Source organism: Anser cygnoides, chromosome Z (assembly GCF_040182565.1).
Source record: "Anser cygnoides isolate HZ-2024a breed goose chromosome Z, Taihu_goose_T2T_genome, whole genome shotgun sequence".
NCBI lineage: Eukaryota > Metazoa > Chordata > Aves > Anseriformes > Anatidae > Anser > Anser cygnoides.
In genome coordinates this window covers 81,034,278-81,049,482 of record NC_089912.1, presented here as the reverse complement: position 1 = coordinate 81,049,482, position 15,205 = coordinate 81,034,278, and the positions used below count along the sequence as shown (strand labels likewise).

Below are 15,205 nucleotides of genomic sequence, written 5' to 3'. Positions count from 1 at the left end.
GAACCACAGTAAAAAGAAGACTTTGTGTATAGGAATACAGAGACTTTAGTTCTGAACAGGAAAAAAAATTCCTGTGGTTTGGACAGGAGGGATGTTGTATCTTTTTTTTCTTGGGGTGGTTCTTTCAGATGATATTTAGACTATCTGTAAGCTTATTTTTTGTTGTGAATATGGCACATGGAGCTATAAACCTGTACAATTTAATAGATGCTTTGGACTTTAATTCTACAAAATGCAAATCATGGATCACCTATTTAGCTTAAAAAAATGTAGATGTCATAACTGGGGGAAGCTTAATAATGCTTTCTTTTACTTCAGTCTCCACTCTAAAACTGGTTTGTGTGGTTCTCCCCTCCCCCCTCCATTTGAACATGCTACTACTGGCAGCTTTTACCAGTATTTCTTTTTATATGTGAGAAACTTGCTTCTGACCAGAGCAGAGCACCTGAGTTACAAAGAGAGCAGATAGTTGTGAGGAAATGACTGTTCTGGTGGTCTATGCATGTGTATGTCATAGGATCTTTAAGCCAATTGGTCATATGGTAAGGAAAGACAATGCCACAAATTACGTATTTTTTAATTTATATATATGTGTGTATATGTGTATAATTTGTTAGTTCATTCATCGCAAGCAGAATTCTGTCAAATGAGGCTTAAATATACTTTTTAAAAGTAGCCTCATTCTGAAACAGGCAAGGATTTGTCTTCTGTCTGCTTCCACATGAGATAAATCTGTAGCTGCTGCTCTTGTCGTTTCCTTGGTTCTACTGTTCACCACCTTAAAAGGTGAATCCAAGAGCTTATTTCTCAGTTATGATCCAGAAGATGTTGGATAACAAAATGAGGAAGTATAATTTCTTGGTACCATTAGAAACTTGTGTTTCTTGACATGGATTGGTTTGATTAAAATATGTATTCTTTTTGAATCTGGACAGTCTACAAATAGATTTACTTATATAAATAGGAAATCACACTGTAGATTTTTTTAACAACTTCATGACATGATTTTAAACTACTCCAATTAACCTCTCAGAAGCTATAGGAATAAAATACCTGATTTTGTTGGCTGTCTCAGTGTGGGTTCAAAAACTTCTCAAGCTATGCACCCTAATCTATTCTTCCCCAGTTTTGTTCTTCTTACTGTATAATGAGATATATAAATTACAGACCTTTTTTTCCTTAATGAGCCCCTTTTTCAGTATTGAGACATCCACATAAACATTTTTTCTTCAGAAGCCCTGATGAGTTTTCATAACAGATGAAGGTACCTTGAAGCTTAGGGATCAAAATAAAAAATTGAGACTTAACTGAATTTTTTAGAATTACGAAGAAAATATTGACATAAGTGGCTTATTTTTGTAAAGTATCTTAAATATATAGGTTTAGACTCATGCTGTTCTTGTCATTGTTGTGTGTAGAGATGGCAGTATTAAATACATATTTTCTGTTATTCTTCAGCTATGAAAAGCGTAGCTGAAATTGACAGAATGCCTTGTGGTAAGAGTTTTAGTTAAGATGGTGAGGAAGCTAAAGCTGACCAGGAGTGGTGGCGTAAAAGAGGAAGAGCAGAACAGCTGGGCAAATGTGTACTGACATGTGTCATCTGGACTTTGAGAGAATTTGGGTTATCTAAAGTTCAGAATTGTGTCCCCTATTCCTTATCAGTGTTCTATATTTGACTTTGAATTCAGACAGAGGAATCATCAGTGCAACCTGGCTATTAGCAGTATTGCTTACTAATGATACCTGTTAACTAATCATGGGAGCAATCCTTTTTTCTCTAGTACAAAGCTGAAACAGTCTTAGCTGATAGGTGCAGGTGCTCATCTTTGGGAGTTTGTGCTGTTTAGTATTGATTTTCAGTTGAGATCTTCTGTAAGCTGAAGGCTCTTCTTTGTTTCATGCTAATGTTTTGGACCTCATCTAGGAGCAGAGCAGAAAGTTTTATCTGTTCCAGTAGCTGCTGCCTCGCAGCTGAAACATACCTGTATTCTATCTGGGCCCACTAGCCGTTTAGGTCTAGGTTAGGATTTTTACATGTTAGATATGCTATGTATGTTTTGACTGATACCTGTCTAGTATATTCCAGTTACGAGCTTTCTGACAGATTAAGAAGGAACTGAGATCGTAATAAGCAAAACAGTACAGCATAAATTCTGTAATACACACATTCTTTATAAAACAACCCTAGTGTTATTTTTCTAGGCATGGTGACACTACATCAGAAAACTAGAGTAAGGGTTTCTGAATTGTGCTTTGAAGGTGTTTCTGATTTTTCTTTTATGAGCTTTTATTTCTACAAATGTAGGGTTAAAAAGTTTCAAACTAATTTCAAGTTGTTCCTGTTTAGTGCATCAAAAAATAGGAGTGTGGTATACATTCAGAGCACGGGCCTGCAGATTCCTTTGTCTGTAGACATGATTTTTCTTTGAGACATGAATCATGGCTGAACTCTTTTGAATCAAATACTGATTTTTGTTTGTTTTTAGGCCATTTCTCCTTAGTTTCTCAAGTATGTTACATTCATGTCACAGACCTTTTCTCTTCCTTGGTGTTATGCCATCCTGAAATTACATAGTGTATAGAGCGTTGCAATAGAATGATGTGGTTCCTGTCAGTGGGTTAATATATGCAGAGCATATATTTTTAGTTGGTATTTAAGAGCTTCAAAACTAGATTTCTAGGAGCTGTACCTTTACACCAGAGCAAAGTGGATCAGTGACTAGAACAAAATAGAAGTATCCTTTTTAATGCCCTGAAACTCCACTGGCAGCTGAAAGTTAAAATGAGGATTATACTGCCTAACTGCAACTGGGATTAACGCTATTAATTGCCTTCAGGGAAATGTTCTGCTGCTGCTCTAGATGTCCTGGCCAATGTATTCCGTGATGAACTTCTGCCACACATCTTGCCTCTTTTGAAGGAATTGCTCTTCCATCCTGAATGGGTAGTTAAAGAGTCTGGTATCCTTGTTCTTGGAGCAATTGCTGAAGGTAAGGCAAATGGTGCATATCAGCTTGCCAAACTTTTGACTGATTCTAAAGCAACTCTGTGATTACTTCTAGGTACATTTACTTGTGCAAACAAGTCTGTGTCTTCCACTGATCTCTGGTTTCATTGATTACTTTCTACATTATTTGGTGACTGTAGTTATTTAAGTTTTCATTTTCAAATTAATGCACGTTTGGGAGGCTGAATTACTTAGATTATTTCTTTTATTCCTTCTTTAACTCTCTTTGAGCTACTTTTTGTGGATGGTTCTCTGGTTTAAATATAATAACTTATATTTCTTTGTACTTAAAGGCTTAGCCTTTTGTCCAGACTTCCAGCTTCTCTGTCCTTTTTGCAGATGGAAGGAGTACTTTTGGGTCCATGTCTGCCTGATTTTTTTTTTTTTTCCCCACAGTGCCTAGTAAATATAATTTTTTTGTTGCTAAGGAACTTTTTTGTTGATTTTGATTTCAAGTCAAGCAAAGTAAAAGTTAGTACCTCTGGTAAACCTCAGTAAATTACTGCCCTTGCTGACTTGAAAGATCAGCTTTTGTTGCTGGTCAGTGTTTGTGTGATATTAGAAGAAAACATGAAGAAAAACAAATTTCTGAAGTAATCCTTTTTAAGGAAATACTTATCTGTTATCAAGGCCAAATCCTTCACAACTTGTTGCTTTCGTCCCTGTCAGCAGACTGATTTAGGACCTTGAAGCCTCATAAACCCACTTTATTTGGGTGTTCCTTCTTTACTCTGTCTAACAAAGCAGATTGGAGATTGGGACTGGAGATTGGGGAAGCACTGAAATAGAAGTGCATTTAAATAAAAATTTCACTGGGGAGGTTTAATTGTTCATGGTAATGTTTCTTTCTGGGACTTAACATAAATTTAGTAGACTTGCTTTGTATATGAAAATGTATTATTATGTGATAGAGAATGAAAATATGTCCCTTTTAGGAAATGGGATTCTTTGTTAATTCTGGTACTGCAATAGCTATATTTTTTTCCTTGCAGGCTGCATGCAGGGTATGATTCCGTATCTTCCTGAGCTGATCCCTCACCTTATTCAGTGCCTCTCTGACAAAAAGGCTCTTGTGCGTTCCATTACATGCTGGACTCTTAGTCGCTATGCACACTGGGTAGTTAGTCAACCCCCAGACACATACTTGAAGCCATTAATGACTGAGTTGCTAAAGCGTATCCTGGACAGCAACAAGAGAGTACAAGAAGCTGCCTGCAGGTGAGCCAAAGCTTAACCAAAAAGCACTGTCCATGACACTACTTTTTCATTGGAAGTTATTTTGCTTTTATTGATGAATGCGTGACTCCATTTTTAGCACTTGATGTTGTTTTTATTTCTTTCACACTGGAGTAGGTGCAGCTTTGTGTGGAACAACACAAATTACTCACAGTTCTAATAAGATTTTAAAAGTTAATTTGTATTTCTTTTGTCCAGTTTGACATCAGAGTATATGAATCATCAAACTAATTAATACTTTGCAGTAAAAGAAACCATCTTTGTGACACCTGTTTAATTTCAACATTTGGAGTTTCGTTGACAGGCTTTTATATGCTTATGAATAAGGTCAATACTGATGAAAATAGAAAACTATCCTATCGTAATGTTTATACTTAGCCCAGTATTACCAAAACATTTGGGTTATCATTATTATTGCAATGGATATTCCTTTTTCTCTTGCAAGGAAATCCTGGGAGACAAGATTCCCCTTTCCCACTTGTCTGCTGATATTTTAAGAACAAAACAAAATTAATGTCTCCATGAATGGAATGTTAATGGAATGGGAATAGGTATACCTCTTTTGCAGGAAGCTCAACAAATAAAGCTTTACTTGTCAGTTTGTGTGGGGCAGGAATTTACATAGCAGACTGTCAAGAAGGTTTCTTCATAAAGCAGAATTAGATCTGCGTCTGATTGCACACATAATGCTTGAAATAATTGTTATTTTTCAAATTTCAATAGTGTCTCAAGGCAGAGGTCAGAGTTCTTGTGCTAAGCTTTGCACTAAAGGGGCAGATGTGTTCTTGCCTAAGATCAGAATCAAGTAATTTAATGAAATTAAATTACACTTACTGTGTAAGTTTTGCATATTTAATCACTGTATCATTTTTGTCTCTAAACTTTTTCAAACAATTGGCTAGCAAATTTCTTCAGCTTTAACTTCTGCTTATGTTTGCCTGTCTTTTCTTAGTGATAGCTTTCTGTTACTTCCAGAATGAACAGGAGCATGGTGATCTGAGTACTCACTTCACAAATTTGCAGATCCAAGGAATTACTTGCATAAAAATTCTATTTAAAACAATAATCAAAACCAGCAAAACCAACTACACATTTCTAACCATGCTATCCTTGTCCAAAACATGGCTGAGATATGCTTAAACATAGCTGTGTTGCGATTGTTGGAATACCCTCATGGAGTGCTTATGGAGTATGCGCAATAGGTTGTGGAAACTATTAAAAGAGAAAAGTGTCTCTACTGTTGGTAGAGATAAAATGGAAATATTAAAAAAATAATGGAACACCTAATTATTTGTAGCATACTTTGAAATGCTCTCTCTACAGCAATGACTCATGAAAAATATTGTTGCAGTTAAAATAAATAAATAGTCTGGGACATTCCACTTTAAGGAAAATGTAGAGTTGTTACAGGTCAAAATGTACTTAGTAGCTTTAAAAATAGTGATACAATGATTTTTCTTGGAGAGGAGCTAAAAACTGCATTCATGCAGTGGAGAGCTGCACAGATCATTGTCTACTATATTTCAAATTGCTCACAGGATACTGTGTCTTTTCATCACTAACTTACACATCATTGCAGCTGTCTAGTTTCCACTGCTGTGATATTGAGAAACTGCTCCTATAGTTGGGGGTGCCCAAAAAGATTTCATTGAAACACATTTTCCTGCTCACATTCTATGCCTTTCTGAAAGAATACTTCAAAATAATATAATAAATTATTTTAAAAGTAATGACACTAGCCACTTAAACAGTTCACAGTTGTATTGTGTTAAGAAAAGGCATTTCTGTATTTGGCAACAGGCCAGTAGGGAATTGTTCACTTCATAAGGTGATGCATGCCTTTTTTTAAGATCTGGGGCAGGCTGCTAATAATCTTGTTGGCACAAGCTAGGCCAGTATCTTTTTTTCCCTTTTATTGTTTTCTTGAAGCAGCATGTCCTGCTTTTTTTAATGCTGTTGTTCACACACACTTGACAATTGGAGCTGAGAAGGTTCAATGATGCCGTGATGTGTGATTTGAGCAAGGGTGGCTAAAGTCATTCATCCCTTGTTTGCTTTTGTTTTCTTTGTCTTTCTGTACCCATTTTTCTGTGCAGTGAGTGAACTGATGCAGGTACAGGCTGGTGTTGGCGTTGTACTGGTACAACAGCACTGGGGCTTCTAGGTGCAGCTACAGCATGTATTAAATATAGTGAGCTGGTTTTAGCTGAAATAAACAATTTTATGGTTTCTACGATTTCAGTTAATACATAGTAACTTCTATACAGTAATGCTTGGGGGGGGGGGGGGGAGCAGAAGGGGCTTCCTGTGTATATGTAACAGTTTTTAAATGAATATTTTTGAATTTTATTCATCACAGTGCAAGACCTGAACCCTTATGTGTTCAATCAAAATAGATTAAGGTTACCTCAGTAATACAATTTTGAAAATAGACCTGAGATGAATTTGAGGACAAAAAATTTTGTGTTTAAAAAGAAATGGCTAGTGTGAAGTGCTTTGAATTGTTTTTGTGGGTGGTTTTTGTTTTTCAGAGGTACTGGCTGACCTGTATGCTTTCTTGGTTTGTTTTCTCTCTCAGTGCCTTTGCTACTCTAGAAGAGGAGGCTTGTACAGAGCTTGTTCCTTATCTTGCGTATATACTTGACACTTTGGTCTTCGCATTTAGTAAATACCAGCACAAAAACCTGCTCATTCTTTATGACGCTATTGGAACTCTAGCGGATTCTGTAGGACATCATCTAAATAAACCGGTGAGTATACCTTATGTTCCATAAACACGCTTACTGAAAAAATGTTGGTTCAATGTTTTTTGTAGTATGCTTTACATGTTACGAAAACGAAACGCTAAATTTTCTGTGTAGGTTTCAATGATACTGAATATTTACATGTAGAGTACATAGAGTGCGTGTAATTTGACCACAACGCAAGTACTCACGATTTTGAATAAAAGGTTCTGTGTATTGGCTTCTGAAATGTGCTTCTTGTCATGACTTCGTACTTCATTCTCAGAATTCTTCAGCTCAGGGGAGATATGCATGTCAATGTAAATATTAAGTGGAACTTCAGAGGAATTGGTGGAATGTGTGCTAATTTCTGCTGACCAATCTTTTTTTTGTAACTATTTTCAGTTTAGCTAAGCTGCTGTGTGTGTCATCTTTTTCCTATATAGTGGAGCATATTGCCACTAGAAGTTCCTTGAGAGTAGAACAGATATGCAATTTATATATAAAAACACCAAATTCTTTAGCCAAAGCACAGATAATGCAAAGGCAAATATTGGGGGGGGGGGGGGGGGCGTTAGTGTACCTTTGTTAATAGAATGTGCATATTTCACATGTTGTATGCATCTTCTTAAGCATATTTAAATTTTTTTCTCTATAGTGCTTCACATGACATAGACATAGTAGAATAAATCAACTTGGGTTCTTGCAATTGCATTTTACTTACAATCCAAAACCCCATACCCTCAAAGGACCTCTTTTTTAGTCTCCCTCTGGTCTTGGCCAATTTGACATTTGACAGCACCTAGAGGAAGCTAAATGGGAACTCCTGGTGATGGTGGCACTTTCTTCAGTCGCTTAGAATATTGCAGTTTTGCACACAGCATTAGCTGGCTCTTTAGATACCTTCTGGGAGCAGCATCACTAACAGGGATGCCTTGCTCAACGTCCTTATGACTGAGTAGTGGCAGTGAAGATGCAGCAGCTCGTTACAGAATGGGCAAGTTTGTCCTTCTGGATAGATTAAAAAAAAAAGGCTTTATTCATAGATGGTTAGTTGCGTGAGGAAGAAGTTTGAGGTATATAGGGTGATGGGGTTTGTAACATGAGGGCAATGGCAATTGGTTGAGAAAAGCAGGTGGCAGACTGCACTGCTGGTTTAAAAAATAAATAAAGTATTTCATAGGTTCTGTGGTAATCATATAGATGTGTAACAACCTAGGAAGCTATTGACAGTTGCTATGTTGAAAACAGCCCTGAAGGAAAAGATTCACTTTGCAAAGGTGCATGCTTCACTGAAATGATCTTAAAACATAGATTATAAACTCTAATATTAAACTACTGCTACATGTTACAACAAAGCATGGTTTACAGCAAATCTTTTTTTTTCTGCTGAAAAAAATAAAGTGGATCTTGATATATCACTTTTCTGGCCTTGAAATAAATTAGTATGCAATGAACTGCTTCAGCAGCTGATGCATTTTCATCCTGAACAGGAATATATTCAGATGCTTATGCCTCCATTAATCCAGAAGTGGAACATGTTGAAGGATGAAGATAAAGATCTCTTCCCTTTATTAGAGGTAAATGTTAAAATTTGAATATCATCTATCAACTACTTCTATGAAGAAATTTTTTTAGTTTCTAAAGAAGCTCCTACTAAGAAGCTCCTACTAGGAAGTGTGACTGCAAAATCTGATGGCATCAGGAATTTTCTGTTACGGATAAAATATTCTGATTGTATTAAAGAAAATCTTATGATTGACGAAATGTCATTATATTTAGTAGAAATCTTAGATTATTTTCTGCCATTCTTGAGTGTTTTCTTTGGGATTCTTTTTTCTTGTTTTTAAAGTTCTACCCCTTTTTTATTTTTGTCTTCTCACTTTCCTTTCATACCTCCATTAAAACTACTTTTAGACAACCTGAAGGTATAAACCAAACCATGTTGTCTGTTCACTCTACTTTCCAGGTGTGAAGCAGGAAAACACTTATAGAAAATGAAATAATGTTAAGTAGTGTTAAGGCTTGTACACGATCAAGATATTGAAGCTTAGTGTAAGTGCTATGTGTCTTCGTATGCACTTAAAAATTACCAAGAAGGAAGATACTGCTTCTGAGAAATTTTGTCCGTTGGCATGTTTGACAGAGCAGCAATTAGCTGACAGTTGCCTTGGTTCAACTAATTGGTACTGCATTTCTAGGTTGTGTTTACTTAATCAGTTGCATTGGATATGCTTTAAATACTAATGTTTTAATTTACCTCTCCCAGGTAAAAGACTCTTGGGGGAGGTGAGGAAAGTTTGTAACTTCTTTCCCTTTTTTGTAATTCCAGTGCCTGTCGTCAGTTGCTACTGCCTTGCAATCTGGCTTTCTTCCATACTGTGAACCTGTGTACCAGCGTTGTGTAAATTTGGTGCAGAAGACCCTTGCACAAGCCATGGTATTTTTCTGTTGCTATTCCAATGTTTTCAGAATATCTCATTAAAACAATGTACGAACTATGTGAAGTTCTGGGTTGGCAGGGAAATCTGTAGTTTAACCTTAGAATGTCTAAATGAAGCTGCAGTCATTAATGTCTAAATAAACCTAACTGTTATTTTTATGCATACCCTTGAGAAAATGTAATACTCATTCTGAAAATGCATGTTTATTTGTGGCAGTTGCACAATGCTCAACCAGACCAATATGAGGCTCCAGATAAAGACTTCATGATTGTGGCTCTTGATTTACTTAGTGGTTTAGCTGAAGGACTGGGAGGCAACATTGAACAGCTAGTGGCCCGCAGCAATATCCTGACACTAATGTACCAATGCATGCAGGTGAGATGAGAAACCTATTTAATCTAAGGATTTTCTTTAAGAGAATCAAAACCACTTCTAGAATTAATATCTTTTTTCTTTTCCTCTTTAGGATAAAATGCCTGAGGTACGGCAGAGTTCTTTTGCATTGTTAGGTGATCTGACAAAGGCATGTTTTCAGCATGTTAAGCCTTGCATCGGTATGTTTCTTTTGCATATTAAAGTTAGCTTGTTTACAAACTGATAAGAAACTCATTTATCTGTTATTAAGTTCCTTTTTTTGTGGCTTGCCTTGTTATGGTGTTGTAAGTTTTCATTTTCTTTTAATCAGCAAGGGGCTGTAGTCTTTTCTCCTTCAAACTGTGTTTAAAAGATGTGTTCTTTTGTAGACAGGGTAGAAGTTCATTTTGGTGCTTGATTTTTTTGTAATGTAAAAGCTGCTTGTTCGTCAAGAATACAGAAAAATAGATAAACTTTAATTAGAACAATTGATGTATTTGATAAATCACTGAATTAGTAGCTTTCATATTTTTTATTAGAATCTGTAGTTAGATTAGAATTATAGGCATAGAAATGGGAAAATGTAGCTAAACGGTAGAGTTTGGATTGGGTATTTTTTGTTCTGTTTTTAAATTTCAGTAGGAACATAGCATCAGTTACATACTTACATACACAGTAATTATTGTCTCATCTCTCAGATGCTCTTGAGATACACTTATATTGACAAATGTATGTTTTGATAGGCTTGGAATGTAATTTTTAATTGGCAGATGTTATAACAATAGATGTGATTGACTTCTAAGCATTTTTTTGTTGGCACAGCTGTATGCATAGCTATCCAAGAGATTCAAGGGCTGTTCAACAATGTTATTAAACTACAAGTACTTGTTGGGTTGTTTTTGTCTTCTGTTCTCTTACCCAGCTAAAGGAAGGGAAGAAAAAGGTTTTATAGAGTTGCATAAAACGTAAAGCCTATTAGAAGCATTTTAGAATCATAGTTTGAAAAGATTTACATGGATCTACTTAGGTTCCAAAATCCATGTTAATCCAATATATAGCAGAAATACAGCTCTTATTAATTCATGCATAACACTTATTTGAGTAGGCTCATATTATTTTATTTTATTTTTTAATGTTATTTTTCTGCAGTATTATGGTTCTGGGACAAGATGATTGTGTTGTGTGATGAGATTTCTTTAAAAATGTTGTTCTTTCTAGCTGATTTCATGCCCATCTTGGGAACCAACCTAAACCCTGAATTCATTTCTGTGTGTAACAATGCCACCTGGGCAATTGGGGAAATCTCCATCCAGATGGGTAAGATTTTTTTTTAGTTTGAATCTTTGCATATTTAGCATTGTTTGCGTGTTTTGGTTTTGTTTATTTTTAATGATACTTTCATGTTAAAATTTATTTTGGAAACCTTGTCCTCGATTGTAAATTCAATGTATAAAATCTATATAGATTATATATTAATGGTCATTTTCTTCTGAATGTTTGTATTTGACTATTTCAGGTATAGAGATGCAGCCTTATATTCCAATGGTGTTGCACCAGCTTGTAGAAATAATTAACAGACCCAACACACCAAAGACGTTGTTAGAGAACACAGGTACCCAGAAACTCAACCATTTGTGGTGAAGGGAATTACACTTTTGGTTTTGGGTTTTTCTAGTTATAAAAATTGTATAGAGGAAACACACCAGAACTGATTATATTGCTATGTATTTGGCTTTTATAAACAAAAGCAACTCTATTTTGCAGAAGCTCTTACAAGTCTCAGCCTTGCAGCAAACCATCTATCATATATCTAGATTCTGGAAAGTTCACCTCTATAAGAGTTACTATATTTATTTGTCATCTGTTTGATTTTGACATATTCTTCCAATTTTATTTACTGCCTGTATTTGTCATATTTAATAGGTGACACTATAAAGACTTTACCCTGATTTAAATATATGCACACAGTACATATGTATAAGGACATGCATATATATCTCTAGTGTTTGAAACAAATATAATTGGCATATATATAACGCATAAAGATTTTCTTGAATTTTCAAAAAAAGAAGTGCTTTTTTTAAAAGTACTTTTATTGAATTGTGATATCACAAAGATCTAGATCTGTGATGGCACTTTTACCACAAACGTAAAAGAAATCTTGTACAATTTCTAATACCTGGTCACAATTTAAAAAAAAAAAAAAAAAAAATCTAAAATTGGCATGTGTGTTCTGGCCAACAGCTTTGCCTTCCAAATTGGGAAGAGTCACCAAACTAAACAAGAATTTCTGAGGCTTGTTTCTTTTGCATTTATAGAGGGCACGTTCTGGTATGAAAAGCACCTTCCATACTTCAGCAGAAATTTGTTAACAATTTGATAGGTTTCTCATTTACTAATTGAGAATCTTTTCATTTTTTTCATGTTTGAAAACTAATTATCCTGTAAGAAAATGAAAGTTTAGACATTATAACATGACACGATTGAAAATGATGCAAATTCATTTGATGTGAAGCATGAGGTAAATTGGAGAGAGATTCTCAATGTATTTTCCTTCAGTATTCTCTAAACGTAAAAACTGCAGTTTACCTCCCTCCCACCAACCCTAATTTAGTATGGAAGGTGAACATAAAAGAAAACTACCTAGTTGTCTAGCATATTATAGATAATGTTTTTTGAAATAATTTTCGAGCAAATACCTACTTGTTTTGAAATAGACCATGGAATAATATAGCAGTATAAATTCCTTCTCACCCAACCCCTGGCCCCCCTTTCTTTGCACTGATGGATGTGTAATACCTGTAACTGATAGGCATCCAATACTTAAATTTTTGCTTCTGTCACTCTTATAGAATTTTTGGAAGCATCCAAACACTGACATTTTTTTATTCCCTTAATAGTTACTTTAAATGTGGATGCGTAACTGCAAATAAATGTTGAGTGTGGTGTACTTATTATAAGTTTGTTGTGGGATATTGTGCTGCATGCCACTGGTATGTGCAAAAATATTACTGTTTTCTGTGTTAAGTTGCTGTGTAATGATCTATGACAACATTTCTATAGAAATGTATGACTACATTAAGTAAAAGTAGCAGCATTGAAAATGAGTACACGTGGAAAAACTTGAGTTTTGTCAGAAATTGCTATTTCTTGTACAGACTGTAGCTGTGAGAACCTAGGGGTAAAACTTATATTTTCATTTGAAACAAGTAGTTCAAATAAAATTTAGTAAGTTAGATCTCCTGAAAATTGTAGACTTTGTATGCTGAAATTGAGTAATATCAGGGAAAAATAGTACATTACAAGTGAGCTGCAGCTTTCATGGAATGAGTACATTTCAAACTACTACTATATCCTACACCAAACTTTTATTGGAGAAAGCATCATCTGCTTTATTGCATGTTTCATGAAACTGTTCACAAATGCCTGTTTAATTAGAGTGTTGCATAGTATGTCCCTTGAACATAGGTTTCCTTTCTCTGCTTCATATAAATCTGCTGGATTTTAGTATTATTCATGTATTTTGCTTCAAGTAATCCTGATACATTATTCCCCACCCTCTTCTTTTTCTAAAGATTAATCTTTTGTAAGCTGAGCAAACACCACTAAAACACATTTGCATAATGATATTTTATTCAGTCTGTCCCTCAAAAAAGGACCAAACCACCAAATCATCTCAAGAAGCAATTTTGATTTTCATGTGTCCCTATGCCTTTGTAACGTAAATCAGATTCTTATACGACTTTTATGAGGAAGCCTGTTGTGAAAAAGAGAAATTGGGATTAAAGAATTAACTTTGTGCAGTTAGTTGCTGTGACTTAGCAATCACTTTAAATTCCCTACAAGATTATGAAGAAAACAAATATTTGGTACTCTTTAAGAACTGTATCACCTATTTAGTGTTTATAGGTAGACAACAGTATATTTAATGTAACCTTACTTCTAAATGCATCGTTACTCACAGATGTATTAAAATCTTGAATTCTAAATATTGAAAAAATAAATGTTAAGAGTACTTAATACTAAAACTGAAAATGGTTAATTCGTTTTGATTACGGGAATTTTTAATAGCACGTTTGATTAAAAACTCAAGTGCATGGTAGGTAAATTTAACATATGAGAGAACTTGGAAGAGGGCAGAATGATTATTTACATCAGAAAGCCTTTGGATTTTAAATTGTGTTTTTGGTGTTCTCTCATTTACTTCTTTAATTTTTCTTTTACCCTGGAGAGTATACCATATATGTTGCTGCCTCTTATTTAGGGGGTGGTAATAAACAGCACTGGTGAAATCTTATGTTTATTATCATACACAGATTCTGTTGGTTTCTGTTTCTGAGTTATTTGTTGTTTTTTCTTTATTTTTTCTCCTCCCCCCTCATTTGCTCATGTCTTGGTTGGCGTTTGGTGGTGTATAACCGTGATTGCGTTACCTTAGCAATAACAATTGGTCGTCTTGGTTACGTTTGTCCTCAAGAGGTGGCCCCCATGCTACAGCAGTTTATAAGACCCTGGTGTGTATTATTCAATCTTTTTTTTTAATTCATTTTTCTTCACTCTCTTTCTTTCTTCTTTCTATCTCACTTTTAGATATATTTTCAGTTGGTTACAAAATCTCAATCCTTAATCATTGCCAACCATGTGACTAATCTTGTCCTATCAGGTTTGTGAGTTTTTAGTAGCACCGTCATGTATTTTTTATGTTGTGGCTAACGACTAATTTATGCATGGGATAAGATTGTCACATGCTTGCTGTGTTAAAGCTTGACTATGAAAGAGCATTTTAAAATCCACCAGAATGATAATACAATGCATGCAAATACTGTAAAATTTAAACTGTGCATTACTTTACTTTAAAAAAAAAAATCAGTCTGAGGCTTGAAATGCTGTAAGGAATATATGTTTATAGACTTGTTATGTATAAAATAGCTTGCTTGCTGCTGTAAAAGTTAAATAACTGTTCTGTAAGTGGTATCTGACATAATTCATACTGTGATGGTATTATATGTTCTGCTTCTAATAATGATAGTTCCTATAAATATTTCAGTTATATGTTCCTTTTGTATTTAATGGAATACAGGTCACACTTTGTATATAGTGAAACAGTAGAAGAAAATTCTGGAAATGATGCATAATGGGAATATGCTAGTAAACAACTGTTTTTCTAACTGTTCAAAACAGTGTTGTAGGTAATTTTTATCAGTGTGACTTATTCCATCAAATACTGTCACCTAGTTCTGACTTGACTGAATGAAGTAGAAATAAAATTAGCTAAGATTTGCTCTCCAACTTACTAGGTGCACCTCTCTGCGAAACATAAGAGACAATGAGGAAAAGGATTCAGCATTCCGTGGGATATGTACCATGATCTCAGTCAACCCCAGTGGAGTAGTCCAAGTAAGATGCATGAATAGATCTTTATTAGTTGTTGTTTTTTT

At 34.9% G+C, this 15,205-nt stretch overlaps 1 protein-coding gene across 2 annotated transcripts in view; it reads left to right on the top strand.

Moving 5' to 3' along the window:
- Positions 1-15,205, top strand: part of TNPO1 (transportin 1) — a 58,609-nt gene that overhangs the window by 35,413 nt on the left and 7,991 nt on the right. For both annotated transcript variants that reach the window (XM_066988582.1, XM_013192093.3), the window contains 11 exons: positions 2,841-2,993; positions 4,003-4,228; positions 6,825-6,996; positions 8,463-8,549; positions 9,302-9,409; positions 9,630-9,788; positions 9,880-9,967; positions 10,986-11,084; positions 11,284-11,379; positions 14,206-14,281; positions 15,065-15,164. In XM_066988582.1, coding sequence (XP_066844683.1) covers positions 2,841-2,993; positions 4,003-4,228; positions 6,825-6,996; positions 8,463-8,549; positions 9,302-9,409; positions 9,630-9,788; positions 9,880-9,967; positions 10,986-11,084; positions 11,284-11,379; positions 14,206-14,281; positions 15,065-15,164 — 1,364 coding nt within the window. The remainder of the gene's footprint in view (positions 1-2,840; positions 2,994-4,002; positions 4,229-6,824; positions 6,997-8,462; positions 8,550-9,301; positions 9,410-9,629; positions 9,789-9,879; positions 9,968-10,985; positions 11,085-11,283; positions 11,380-14,205; positions 14,282-15,064; positions 15,165-15,205) is intronic.